This window comes from Panthera pardus, unplaced genomic scaffold (assembly GCF_024362965.1).
Source record: "Panthera pardus isolate Hobbes unplaced genomic scaffold, ASM2436296v1 HiC_scaffold_17, whole genome shotgun sequence".
In the NCBI taxonomy this organism is placed as follows: Eukaryota; Metazoa; Chordata; class Mammalia; order Carnivora; family Felidae; genus Panthera; species Panthera pardus.
The window spans coordinates 41,610,047-41,624,045 of NW_026526732.1; the positions used below are offsets into that span (position 1 = coordinate 41,610,047).

Genomic DNA, 13,999 nt, shown 5'->3' on the forward strand with positions numbered 1-13,999 from the left:
AGATGATGATGGATAGCAAATCACTGTGGTATTTAGATTCCTTTAGATACATTTTAAAAAGCACATAATTGCATTTTTAAACAGTAATGACTATTTTTAAATGGTAGTATTAACAACACCCTAAATTCCTTCCAACTAAGGATGAAAAATTTTAATTTCAACTTAAAAAGTGCTAGAATATATAAAGTTTTTCAAGATTTTTAGAATACTTCTAGAGCTCCAAAATGTCCCCAAAGAGAAGAAATTTCATCATATTCCACACTGAAGGTAAGGGAATAAGAAAAGTCTCTAAAGTTGTATCCCTTCCCAGTCTCTAAATTCTTGTTCTCAACCTTAACGACCTCTACAAAAGTGACCTCTACAGCTTATGCAGAAATTTCTGGGGACAAAAGATGCCATTGTCAGAGCCAAATATTTTAGGATCTGCTAAGGAAGGGTTTCCTATCTCTGTGCTAGGTTTTCCTTTGAATTTTTACAACATAGTAAGAGAAATTCCAAGATACGACAGAATATGGCCAAGAGGAAGGTAATTTGTAATTCCTAATCAAATGGCCCTATCAAATATTCAGATATAAACTGCACTATTTCCAGCCCTCTGCCTGAAGGTGGAATTCAACTTGATAAAAGAGGTGTCCTGGTCTTGCATTAATCTCCTGAACGACAGATCTAAAGGGAGAAAGTGACTTAACTGTTTCGTCTTCCCTAGGGGCAAAAATTATAGGCCTTTCTTTGGGTGGCACCCAGTGATAATGTTCTTACCTCATTTGGGACAATGAGAGGCATACTTCTCTCAGTTCTTTATTAGAAATATAGAAAGCAAGCCAGTATAATTTAATAAAGAACTTTAAAACACATTAAGTTTAGAGACCTTATATTCCTTCCCTGTTGCAAATAGCCTATCTTTTGAGATGAGGCACAAAGATCTTGGTGTGACTCAATAATGGACAACAGACAGTTTACAATTTAAGTCTATCTACTTCCTATAAAAAAGAAAAATTTCTACATGTGGGTGTCACCTCTAAAGAAGACACATAACAGACACTAGTACGCAACATTCATTATATTTATTTTACTAAATAGTATGGTTCAAAAAAAACACAAACAAATCAGAAAACTTTTACTTAAAACTAGTCCAACGAGATGGATGGGGTTGATGCCATCCCATTCCCTTCTTTCTATGTATATGAAGCTGGAGCCATATCTGACAGCAAGCACTCAAGTATACTTTGCCTTTCCTGTTGAACATGAATGAACTTCTCTGAACAAGAGAGACAAATGAAGTTTTACAAGATACAGGCACTTTATGTTCCCAGTTTTTAAAAATAAGCCAAGTGAAAAATATTTAGTAAAAGTAACTGGAACAGACAAAGCTTTAAGAGTTCTACCATTAGTTCTAGTGACTTACACTCAATGCAAACAGACAGCATCAAACAAGTAAAACAAACAAAAAAGTTTAACTGGGGTTAATGGGTATATATGTAAAAAAGAAATCCAATTTACTATAACTGGAGAAAAATGGCCATTTGAATCCAACTTAGAGATATACCAACAATGTGCATTAAATCTTGTGTACCTATGTAGCTGAGTAACATCTGAAAGCTTTGCAAGAGTGTGTGAGAAAAGCAAAAGGTGCTTTTGATTCCACAGTATCTGATTAAACAAAACAAAGCAATTTACAAAAAAAAAGTACCAAATGATACTTTAAAATAAATAGTTCATCATTTTGATGAATATATACATGTAGAGTCCACTTCTTGGGGATTTAACTATCTAAAAGTGGCATATCACTATCCAGAGGTGCAGGAGCAAGTTCACATAAATAAAACAGTGTGGCTTCACTAGCTTCGGCTTCAGTCAATGGCTCCAGGCGAACAAGCTTACTTTGGGTTGGCTCTGGATCTAGGCTGCTATCCAGAAGCTCATCAACTTCTATGGGTTTATCTACAGAGGACATAACTTCTGATGATGCTGTACTCCCCTGTTCAACAGTAGAAGCAGGGTTCCCATCGAGGAATGCAAGAAGTGGAAAGGCAGTGTACTGGATAAGCTGCTTATCTATAATAAAGATTAGAAAAATGCTCTTTTATCACCAGCTTATACAGAGTCCAAGCTGAAGGTGGAAAAAATAAAAACAGATGTGCATATATGCAATCAACTACCCTTATATATCCAAACAAGAAATCCGACACTTTATGCCAGTAAATTTAAAAATGTACTAGTCAGAAAGGTTAAGTCTTTTATTCAACAATTACAATATGAGAATTCTTTCAGTTGTCCTAAAGTTAAATAAAAAAAAAAAAAAAAAGACTTAAAGAACTATTACCTCACCAATTTAATTTTCTCTATCTGCTGAAACCTTGATACATTATGCACAGAATTGAGAACAGTACATTCTGTGTTCAACTGTTAAGTATGGCCAGACTTTCCATACTCAGAAATATTCCTATTAGTTTCTATGTAAGACTTTTAATTTTAAAAATCTGGAAAAAACTAATACTACATTTATACCTACCTGTTTTGGGTTTAGATTTTCTTCCCTCTTCTGAAACTGGCTGAACTACATTGTTCTTGGTAGTTTCTAATCCTTTATTCTCAGACTAAAAGAGAAAAAACCATATAAAAATACTTGTTTCATATTTTATGTAGTCCTAAAATATAGCATAAAATAAAGAACCGTATGTGAATACATTATCTGAAATATATGGGATCAGGGAGCACCAGAAAAGAGGAACTAGAGAAAGAGATCTCAACAGGTAACAACACTGGTTAAAAAAACTATTGCTGTCATCAAGTGGATGAAACAAAGAACCTGAACTAGAATGACAGTAAGTATGAAAAGAGGGGACATTTCAACAGAACAGACAGAATTTGTCAAGGGTAAAATGAATCAAAGGGAATGAATGTCAAGGGAATGAATCAAAGATGGCTGGTTTCAAACTAATTAAGAGATAATTCTTTAAACAAACTCATCTTAAGCAGTTTTGATTAAAAATGTTATTACTCATTTCACTCACAAACAGAATATTTAGCATAACTGAACATATTTAGAGTAAGTAGCTCAGGATGACATGATGATATCCTTAAAAACTATAGATCTCTATAATTGGAAGCCTCAAAGTTGAGGTGAAATTGCTTCATTTCCTTTTTGAGACTCTTTCAGTTCTTTTGTTATTTAAATTGCTTCTTTCAACCATTGTCTTCTCTCCTCACATCTGATTGTAAAGGGGGATTAAAACTTTAATGTTGTTTAGTTCTTCAATGCTCTTTTCCACGATGTTCAAACTGAGGTGCAGTGGTTCACAATTTTTCCTGAATAGCTGTAAGTCCCAGACACTTGCATGCTGGTTCAGTACATATGGTGTAAAAAACATACTAATTCCTATAATTCTCCTGATATTCATCATAAAATGAAGCAGTACAAGTTTCCAGGATTCAGACATAAGAATGGCCCCAACATATAATAAAACTAAACCTTCCGAAAAAGGAACATAAAAATATTTCTCATTTAGCAATCACAATAAATAAACAGTAATGCAAAAATACCATCTTTGTTTTTTACTTTTTAAAAAGTAGTTTCCAAGGATGCCATTTGAAACCCATTTGTCATCCTGGTTCTCATGTTTTGTTACTCTAAAACATGAGAACCAGGATGACAAATGGGTTTCAAGTCCTATACAAATTCTTGTTCATTAGTAGTGGCCACTTAGATTGCTCTACTGAGGAGTACAAGTATCCTGATTTATTAGGAAAGAGTGTGTAATCTATGTCAATAAAATACCTGTCATGAGCAAGGGAATGTGCCAATTATTTGAAAACAATAATTAGATTTTAGAACTATAATGAAAAGTTATTCTCTAATTTTTCTATAGTACTACAGAGCTGTATGCAATTTGCTGTTTAACTGCTATATCTGAGAACTGTATTTAAACTATTGTTTTTGGAATAAAGAGGATAATCCAGGAAGAAAGAATGACTCAATGTCTAGCAATCAATAAACAGTGCAGCACATTCACTAAATGAATGCATAATATGGGTTCATTCCCCCTTAAGATCTAACGTTTCACAGTATCATATTTACTGAAACCCAGTGTTGAGGTGATCCAGAGAACCTTACAGTATAAATCCAGGCAAACTGTGGTCCACATGCCATATCAGCATGCTGCCTGTTTTTGTAAATAAAAATTTACTGAAGCACAGCCACACTCATTCTTTTCTGTATTGTCTGATGCTGCTGTTGCACTATAATTACAGTATTGAGTAGTTGTGACAGAGAACATATGACCTGCAAAACTGAAAATATTTACCAAATGGCCTTTACAAAAGTATGCCAACCCCAGATAAAAATCCAAATACTGAACGTATAATCAACTTTCTACTTCAAAAATTCACAAATTCTTTCAACTCTAAGTTACCCAGGCTATAATATATAATTTGAATACATAGAAAATCTGGTCAGGCTATCCTCACACATGACATTGATCAGAAAAATTCTACTCTCTGGGGCACCTGGGTGGCTCAGTTGGTTAAGCATCTGACTTTGGCTCAGGTCATGATTTCGCAGTTCGTGAGTTTGAACCCCACCATCGGGCTCTGTGCTGGCAGCTTGAAGCCTGGAGCCTGCCTCGGATTCTGTGTCTCCCTCTATCAGCCCCTCTCCCACTTGTGCTCTGTCTCTCTCTTTCAAATATAAAATAAAACAAAAAGATTTTTTTAAATTCTACTCTCTGACTCTAATCACTTACATTTATTTGATATGTGTTCATTTTTAGACTACAAGGAACAAGAATCAAACTAAATTTTGATTCTGCTAATCTAGAATTTATATACATTTCAGGGGACTTGATTTACGCCTTTGTATTCAGTAAAAAATGGGACTGAAGAGTTTGGTAAAAAACAAGATAAATAGAGTATATACCTATTTAAGACAATAAGCTATAAACAAAGTAAAAGAATGATTCTAATCATCTGCTCTTAACAACTTCAAATTGTCCTTATTACTCATTAAAAACAAGTTCTGAAGAATTTCAGGTAACATCTGCTAATCCCAACTGGAGTTCCTATAAGTCTAATAACAAAAACCATCACTTAAAAAAAAAATAGTCCAAAATCCACACTTCATTGTTTAACTTTCCTTACGTACAATTAGTACAAATTAGTTCAAATCCCTGAGCTTTTACTGCATGCTAATAAAAAGGAACTTATTTAAAAATATCAGTACCAGTAAATTTTCAATAAAAATTGCTGAGAAGCTATTCATAGAAAGAATAAGAATGTAAACTGAAGCACATAAAACATAAAAAAATATTTTAATTATTTATTTCAGTGATACACCTGAACATGCCAAGTTCAGTTGATCTCCCAGTACCTTGAAGGCTGACTTCATATTAGTAGTTTATCACACAAGTGCCTAAAGAATTGGGCAATGACTCACCCCATAACCAAAAGCTATTTTTTCATCTAGAATTTTACTATCTTGTTCACACATATTAGGGTAAGAATATAAAATGAGTTTTTTGTAACTGGGAGTGATATTGCTCTCTACTTACTAGGACTTTTTCTTTTCAGATTCTTACAGCTAAGGGTCCTGAGCAACATGAATTAAAACTTACTTTTGTATTATTGATGTAATCTGTGGGATTCATCTGCACAGAACTAGTGAAAAGCTGAAAGACCAAACAAGAAAGATGATAAGTTTAAAAAATATTAAAAAAGAACTGTGTGTTCAAAATTTCTATACAGCCACGTTGGGTGAAGAGATGTAGCTCCTGCACTAAGAAGTTTTCATACAGTAAAACAAGTATGAAAGAGAAAAGCAGGAAAGCAGAAGGAAAAACATACAAAAGCAGAGCAAGCTAGCCCATGCAAGATGTTTTAAGAATTTCTCCATAAAACAGTGGAGTAAATCACTTAAAGACAAATGGTGTTTTGCCCCACTTTCCCTCTCCTCCATCTCCTTTATTATTTTCTTTCTAAATGCTTTTGGCTTTAACTGGCACCCAGGACTGAGTTCCTTGCCCAGACAGTAAGCCTTTACTGACTACCAGCTAATTATGTGAGAAATTTATAGAATCTGCTCTGACAGTGCCTCCTAAATTACGCCTCAAATGCAGCCCTCTGACCAAATGGCATACCTACTTGTCAGTTCTTTTCACCTCACCTAGTAACAGAAGATGTAAATGCTAAGACCACTGCTTACTGCACTCCTCAATCCAGCCAGTTTACAGACAAAGCTTTTAAGTCATAAGCTTCAAAGTCATTCATTCCACAAGGATTTATTGAGCATCTATGAAATAACTGACATCATGAAGAATACACAATGAAGACACTATTCCTGCTCTCTGGGAGCTTACAATCTAAAAGACAAGAACAATATCAAACAGCAACATATGATCAGATTTAATTCAGTATAATAATAGTAATAGATACTGGGGATCAAAAGTACTAAAAAGAGAAAGGAGAAAATCACATGTGAGCGCACGCATGCGCAGACACACACATGCAAGATGAAACAAAAAGTCTTTATGAAGCTATCCAACACATATCAGTCCCTGAAGAATAGTTAGGATTTGGAAAGAAGAGAATGGAGGGAAGAATAATCTGTTACAGATTAGCAATAACAGAGAAGAAGGAATGGCTGTGGGGTAAGTTCTAGAAATAGACAAGATGACCAGTCCAAATAACACAGAAGTTCTGAGTTGAATAGTAAGTTGTATGTAGTAAGTTCAAAAAGTAGAACAAGGCCAGTCAGTGGACAAGACCACATTCTGTCAGCAATAATAGCCTTGGAAAAGGCCTCAGAAATGACACACAGTGATTAAAGCATTTTTGGAGAATGAACACACCAACGGTTCAAAGGATAAACTGAAATGCAGAGAGACTGCAGACAGATCCCTCCTCCACCCTCTCTAGACAGTGATTCCTCTCCTTAAGTTCCACATTCATGATAGCCCTAAAAATGTCCCCAGTTCTTCCTTTTGTTAACTTTTTCCCCTTTCTTACTACCTACTGATCCATGAAAAGGATGAGACTCGGATCCTTAAGAGTAGATAACTGTAAATAACTGCAAATCTCTGTCAAGTTCAGCTTGTCACTGCCTCTGAGATTGAACAGATTTTGTCTCTATTGAGAGTGGCATCTGAGAGTATAAGCTCCTCACTCCTTTGCCCTACTCACCCATTAAATCAGGGATACCTTCATGTATCCCCAGCAGATGCACAGTGTGAAGCAGAAAAAAGTAAATCATGTAGGAGGAGCAGTGACACAGCTGGTTGAATCCTAATTCCAGGCCTCTCTTGCTGACACTCCACACTGGGCCACTCAGAACTGAACTCTGCAGAGAACCTGAGTTCCTCAGCATATCTATTCATGTCCTTACCATCTCTGCCACCTCAGAGAACAAGGTAACCTATGGGTGGATTTCTATAATACAGCATGAGATTCAAGGAGGAAACAATGAAAGTCTTGGATGAGAGAGGCAACAGTAGAAATACAAAGTAAGAATGATTTTTGAGTGCTATTTTTGAAAATACTTGAGGACCTGGTGAACAATAAGACAGAGGTAAGGAAACCAAGATGACTCAGTGATTACCATTCCTGGATGAGTAAAGAGAAGTCTGATACCACCATAGAAAATAAAGCTGGGGGCACCTGGGTAGCTCAGTCAGTTAAGCATCCGACTTTGGCTCAGGTCACGATCTCGTAGTCCGTGAGTTCAAGGTGGCGTCGGGCTCTGTGCTGACAGCTCAGAGCCTGGAGCCTGCTTCAGATTCTGTGTCTCCCTCTCTCTCTGCCCCTCCATGCTCATGCTCTCTCTCTCTCAAAATCATACATAAACATTAAGAAATTTAAAAAAAAAAAAAAAAAGCTGAGAAGTGTAGCTAGTTTGGAGAATAAAGAAAAGTTTGGTATTAAACAGAAATAATCTAAGGCAAGATCTTAACTGATGATTTCAAAGGCATGGAATTAGAATTCAAGCAGTTTACTTTAAAAAAATATTAAGAACTTGAGGTATAAATTTGAGAGCAATCTCACAAACCATAATCCCTTCACAGAGAAAGGATAGAAAAAGAAGAGACATAGAACAAATAAAAAGATAAAAGAATGGTACCTTGGGGAATACTCACAAGTAGAAAACAATAGGGAAAAGAAAAGCTCTTTGAGTAACCAGAAAATAGCTAGGAAGACAAAGAGAAAAAAAAAAAAAAATCCAGTGCCTCTAAAATCAACAGAAAAAGTTCCATTGTCAAAAATCACTAGTGTTAATGTGATTAATTATTTATAATCCCCAAAAGAGTTCTTCGTGTTAGGCATTAGCCACATTTAACAGATGGGGAAACTGGGCAAGAGAGGTGAGCTTTCCCAAGGTTAATACCATAGCTACTAAGTGACATAAGCTAAATGGAACCCAAATCCATCTGATTCAAAACAAACCTACTCCCCCAATGGCCTGATTTAAAAAACAAAAACAAAAACACAGCCACTCATTACGGTTAAACCAAGGAAGCACAGGCTTAGAGTAAATAAGCAAGACAATACAGAGTTTCAAAAGAAATACAGAGTAAAAAAAGAAGTACCAAATACCACCAGCCATTCATTTCTAAAACTCTGTAGTGAAAGACTTAGAGAAGTAGAATGGTAAATGAACAGAGCAACACATCAAAATGTTTAAGATGGAGAAGATCTGAACCTACTGAAGAGAGATGGGAAAGATCAAAGGCAGAGCTAGAAAAACAGAGGCAGAGGGCAGGTATACAAATAGGCTTTAAAGAGAAAGAAAGCACTTCCTTTATGAAGAAAAAAGATGAGATTCCACAGCTTATGAGAGAACGAGGGCATGATGATTATCCTCTGTGAATAGGAAAAGTTGGCCAGACAAGGTCTTGAGGACAAATGTGGTAAGTGTTCCAAGGTTAAATTAAAATAATCTAATTGTAGGGGCACCTGGGTGGCTCAGTTGGTTAAGTGTCTGACTTTGGCTCAGGTCATGATCTCACGGTTTGTGAGTTCGAGCCCTGTGTCTGGCTCTGTGCAGACAGCTCAGACCCTGAAGCCTACTTTGGATTGTGTCTCCCTCTCTCTCTGCTCCTCCCCTGCTCATGCCCTGTCTCTCAAAAATAAATAAATGCTAAAAAAAATTTAAAAAAAAAACAATAATCTAATGGAAGATTGCAAGTATTTGTAGAGGGTCAGAATAATGAGATTTTATTTTCTTATGATCTAAGGGACATTCTAAAAAGGTCCTTGGATTAGAGTGGGGACAAAGACAAACTGAATAAAGGGCTGTCAAATTACTATTAACAAATTAAAATAGGTCATTAACATGGATGTTGAATTCATGTAAGATGGTAACACAGATCAGTATGGAAAGGAAATCTTCAAAGAAAGTGAAATCCATCCTGTGATATACTGATGATTCGGAAAGGATAATCAAATCATGGATATTGACAAAACCTGATGAGAAGCAGAAGAGTAAGGTGGTGAATTAATAAGACTGAAAGATAAGAAAGAATTAATTCCTTTTAGCCTCACTGAGAAGCCCTTAAAAGGACAAGACTGAAAAATATCTTGATGGAGAGAAGCTGCATTTTAAGGCAAAAAAATGCAAAATAAATAAATAAATAAATAAATAAATAAGCGAGCAACAAACTTTTCAGGATAGAGAAACATATTCACAACAGAAAACAGAAATAAGGAAGAGAACAATATTCATCTGGATGGAACCAAGCCATGTAAGAGAGGAATGGTAGGAGCAAAAGGGAAGAAAGGTAGTTAGTTAATGCCAGAAATGGTAGATAAGGATTCACAGTCCAGACAACACTGGAGTCAGTTCATGTAGAAGGTGGTGGGGATTGCAGGATAACCTTAGGACTTAGGGCATAAAAATTTTAAAAACTATAGCAAATATAATAAAATATTATCCACTTCAGTGGAAAATACTAATTCCCAAAGTATTAAGAAGTATCTCCATACTGTTTCCTGGCTAAGTAATTCTACGACTAAATATCCACCCATTTCTCTTCAGTGACAATTTGTTCTAGAGCAAAACAAAACACGGCAAGTCTAGAGAAGACCTGGATTTAGTAGTACCATTGAACAGAGTTGATACATTGTTATAGGAGGATTAATTGAACTGTTACTCAGAAATGTGTAGTAATTGCTGATCACCCTCCTTCATCATCCTGAATCCATCTGTTTATTGTTTCTGATTAACAAAATCATTCATTTAAAAAAGAAAATGCAAAGACAGTGTAGAATACAAGAAAATGATGTATTATTTTAACACCATACACATAAATACACAAACTTCCAGTACAGCAAAGATTATTCAAAGTACCTACATCAACCAGGAGATCTGGGTCTATGCTAAACTGTCTTCCTGACAGCATGGCTTGGAAGTCCTCTAAGCTGCAATCAATACTGTCAAGATAATCCAACAGCTCAACCCTAAGGGAGAAAAAGATTAAAAAATATATCAAATATTAGATTTCCTTGTTTCACATTAAATTACATTACAGGGGTGTCTCATTACAGAACTGCCAAGAAAATCCCAAGACACTCTTGGGATGATTAAATCCTTTCAAAATAACATTTGCAGAGGTCAGCCGTGGCCAAAACAAGATAGATTATATGGGTTCATAATGTAAAAGAAAGATCGCCAAAAGAGAAACAGAACATGTGAAGTAAACAATGAAAGCAAATAAGCTCATACAATATCTAGGTTAACACTTACTTTCCCAAAAGATTGATGTTATCATTTAAAATGGAATCCATCATGGTCACAGGATCTTCTGTGGTCAGACTAGATGAGCCATTTAGCTGGACAGCACTAGACATGAGAGGGCTGGTGCCATCACTGCCTGAACTTAGGGATTCTCTAGCTGGTTCATTCTGATCTCCACTCTGAATGACAGGTGCATACTCATCTTCATTGTCATCTTCAACAATGACAATATCAGGGTACTGGCTACAGCTATATCAGGATGTAAGAAAGAAACAATCACATTTTCAAACAAATTCAACAAATCCATTCTGTCCATTCATTCTTCATGAAAACTTTCTCTCCAAAACATGTATCAAAAGGCTTAAGTTTCTTGAGTAGCTTAATCACAAATATTGATTTATCATATGATACAAAACCACAAAAAAGGATCAATTAAAGACATTTAACTCCACAATTAAAAAATGAGAATTCTCATTACTTTTTGTTGGGAGTTTTTGCTGAGAGGAAAAAATGAGAATTCTCATTACTTTTTGTTGGGAGTCTTTGCTGAGAGGAGAGTATGTGGTTAAATAATTTGGCTTTTTCCAGATATGAGTCAGACAATAGTTTTTCACAGAATAAAGTGGTTTTGAATTTAGCTTTCTGATAAGAAAAGTAACCAATATTTTCACAAATTTTACTTCATAATCTCCTTACTTGGAGGGATCAGATATAACATCCTCATTAGTTTCTGGAATAACAGGGATATTTTCTTCATCTGCATTATCATCAGTTACATCATAAATAATGATGTCATCTGAAATCCGCTCCCTTGGCTTTAAACCTTCAGTCCTACTATGTGGAACCTAAAAAAAATCACGGAGACAATATATATCAAAATTTGAAATTATACTGACTACCAAACAGCATACTATTTAAAAAGTGCTAACTAAGGATACACAATGGTAAGCAAAACAGTTATGCTGTCTGCCCTGATGGGACTTATATACTAATTGTTATTAGCACCAATTCACAGAGGTATGAAGTGTGTTACTTCATCTACTTAACTATTTCTTTTACTGTAAGAATTCTTGAAGGTGACATGCCTCCGAATGATTCTATGGAAAGATCTTCAAATTTTACAGTATTTTTTTTATATCCAAAGGGTTAAAAAAAAAAAAAAAGTCCTAAGACTTCACCAGGAATTTCAAGCATAACCAGATGACCACTGTGCTGATGAGGATTATTTTATCAGCTACTCTATTTGACTTATGGTTTATTCTTATTAAATGCTTTCATTAATAGGAAAAAAAAACATTTCAGCTATTCCACAGTTAAATGTCAGCCTGTTTTCAGCAACAATTTTTTTATTCAGCTACAGATATATTCAGATCATAGGTACTTAATAAAAATACATTCAGTTCTCTAAAGCAAACTAAAGTCATTATCATATGCAAAAATCTGTAAATTTCAACAGTAGATAAATCAGAGGCAAAAGATGTAAAGTACTTAAAAATACATAAATCTAGGTAAATTAAAAAATCGTCATCTAGGGGCGCCTGGGTGGCTCAGTCGGTTAAGTGTCCAACTTCAGCTCAGGTCATGATCTCAAGGTCTGTGAGTTCGAGCCCCGCATTGGGCTCTTGCACTGACAGTTCAGAGCCTGGAGCCTGCTTCAGATTCTGTGTCCCCCTCTCTCTCTGCCGTTCCCCCACTCAAGCTGTCTCTTTTCCCTCTCTCAAAAATAAACATTAAAAAAAATTTTTTTTTTTTAATCGTCATCCATTACGTTGAGTCTTTAATTCTAAAAACACAACAGTTAGGTTTATTTATTTAGAAATAGTGGTGGGAAGAACCAGATGTTAATTATGGTTTGCTCAAGAAAAAAATCTTGGTACATTAATAAATCTAAAGCAGTATTTAGAATTCCAAGATTTGAAAGTAACAATGAAAATCAGATATTAAAAAAAAGTCCAGACTCTGAGCTAGACTGATTTGCCAATGTGTAAGTTTGACAAACAACAAATGATCCAGAGAGCCCATGACAAAGATAAAGGTAAACAGAAACACGTTTTGAAATTGCTAGACTAAAAGGTCTAGTCTATGCAATTTATAATAAAAACTGGAAACTTAAAATAACCAATGGATGAATGCATAATTACATTATATAATATTCAATTAATATAATAGTTGAGATTAACTAAATGTTTAATAAATCTCCAAAAGAAAAACCAAGTGAAAAAAGTTACAATGCAAAAAGATATGTGCAAAATTATATGTAATTTATATAAAGTTTAGATACATGCAAAATAATACCAAATATTGTTCAAGAAGTCACACATATAATGACGAAGGTGATGATAAATTCTAATTCAAGACAGTGATTATCTAGGCGAGCCTGAAGAAAAGGTGAAAAACAAACCTGGGAACAGGCAAACTAGACAACTATATTTACAATGGTTTATTTCTTAAAATCTAAAGCAAAAAATTAAAAATGTCATGATTTAATAAGCTGGAGGATAAGCACACAGATTATTATTCACTAAACTCTGAATGAAATACTGCTACAATAAAACTTGGCTTGAAATAACAAATATAAAGTAGAATTTAACCAAAAAATTACTTTATGATGGTGATTATCAGCTGGTTCTTTGACTATATGTTGAAACAGATTCTTCTTTTGGGCTCCATTAGTATTTAGAAGTAGAGGCCTGAAAATCAGAAGATATTCATGAAATTCAGTGAAGCAAACATAACATGAAATTTAAATTCTTCTAATAATTTACCCTCACATGAACATACACACTTTAATAAGAGATTTGTTAATCATACACAATGAACTCTTAAAACGGTCACATCTGGGGTGCCTGGATGGCTCAGTCTCTTAAGCATCCAACTTTGGCTCAGGTCATGATCTTGCAGTTCATGGGTTTGAGCCCCACGTAGAGTGCTGTGCTGACAGCTCGGAGCCTGGAGCCTGCTTCAGATTCTGGGTTTCCTTCTCTCTCTGCCCCTCCCCTGCACACACTCTCTCTCTGTCTCTCAAAAATAAATAAACATTAAAAAAAAAAATTCTTTAAAGAAAATGGTCACATCTTAGGAATAGAAATAGAGGATGACTGTGTTTAGGACTTTTATTTCACCATTCTTTTGGACTATTTTTCTTAAAATAAATATAAAAAACTAGTCTCTCTGGATATACTTCACTGCTGACTGAATAACTCTTTATGAACTGTACTTACATAGTAAAAAAACAAATAGGTAATATCATGAGAACTAGTTTGTGGAAGGAGTTAAGGC

At 35.0% G+C, this 13,999-nt stretch overlaps 1 protein-coding gene across 6 annotated transcripts in view; it reads right to left on the reverse strand.

The window, feature by feature from the left end:
* Positions 1-13,999, reverse strand: part of HSF2 (heat shock transcription factor 2) — a 40,929-nt gene that overhangs the window by 3,562 nt on the left and 23,368 nt on the right. For 2 of the 6 annotated variants that reach the window (XM_019418229.2, XM_053904530.1), the window contains exons 7-13: positions 13,323-13,410; positions 11,417-11,565; positions 10,730-10,969; positions 10,338-10,443; positions 5,610-5,663; positions 2,513-2,597; positions 1,046-2,055 (exon numbers count right to left, since the gene is read on the reverse strand). In XM_019418229.2, the coding sequence (XP_019273774.1) occupies positions 1,763-2,055; positions 2,513-2,597; positions 5,610-5,663; positions 10,338-10,443; positions 10,730-10,969; positions 11,417-11,565; positions 13,323-13,410 (1,015 nt within the window). In that variant the 3' untranslated portion in view covers positions 1,046-1,762. Of the gene's footprint in view, positions 1-1,045; positions 2,056-2,512; positions 2,598-5,609; positions 5,664-10,337; positions 10,444-10,729; positions 10,970-11,416; positions 11,566-13,322; positions 13,411-13,999 lie in introns of those variants that run through there. The other 4 variants (XM_053904531.1, XM_053904532.1, XM_019418230.2 and 1 more) reach the window with 4 other exon arrangements.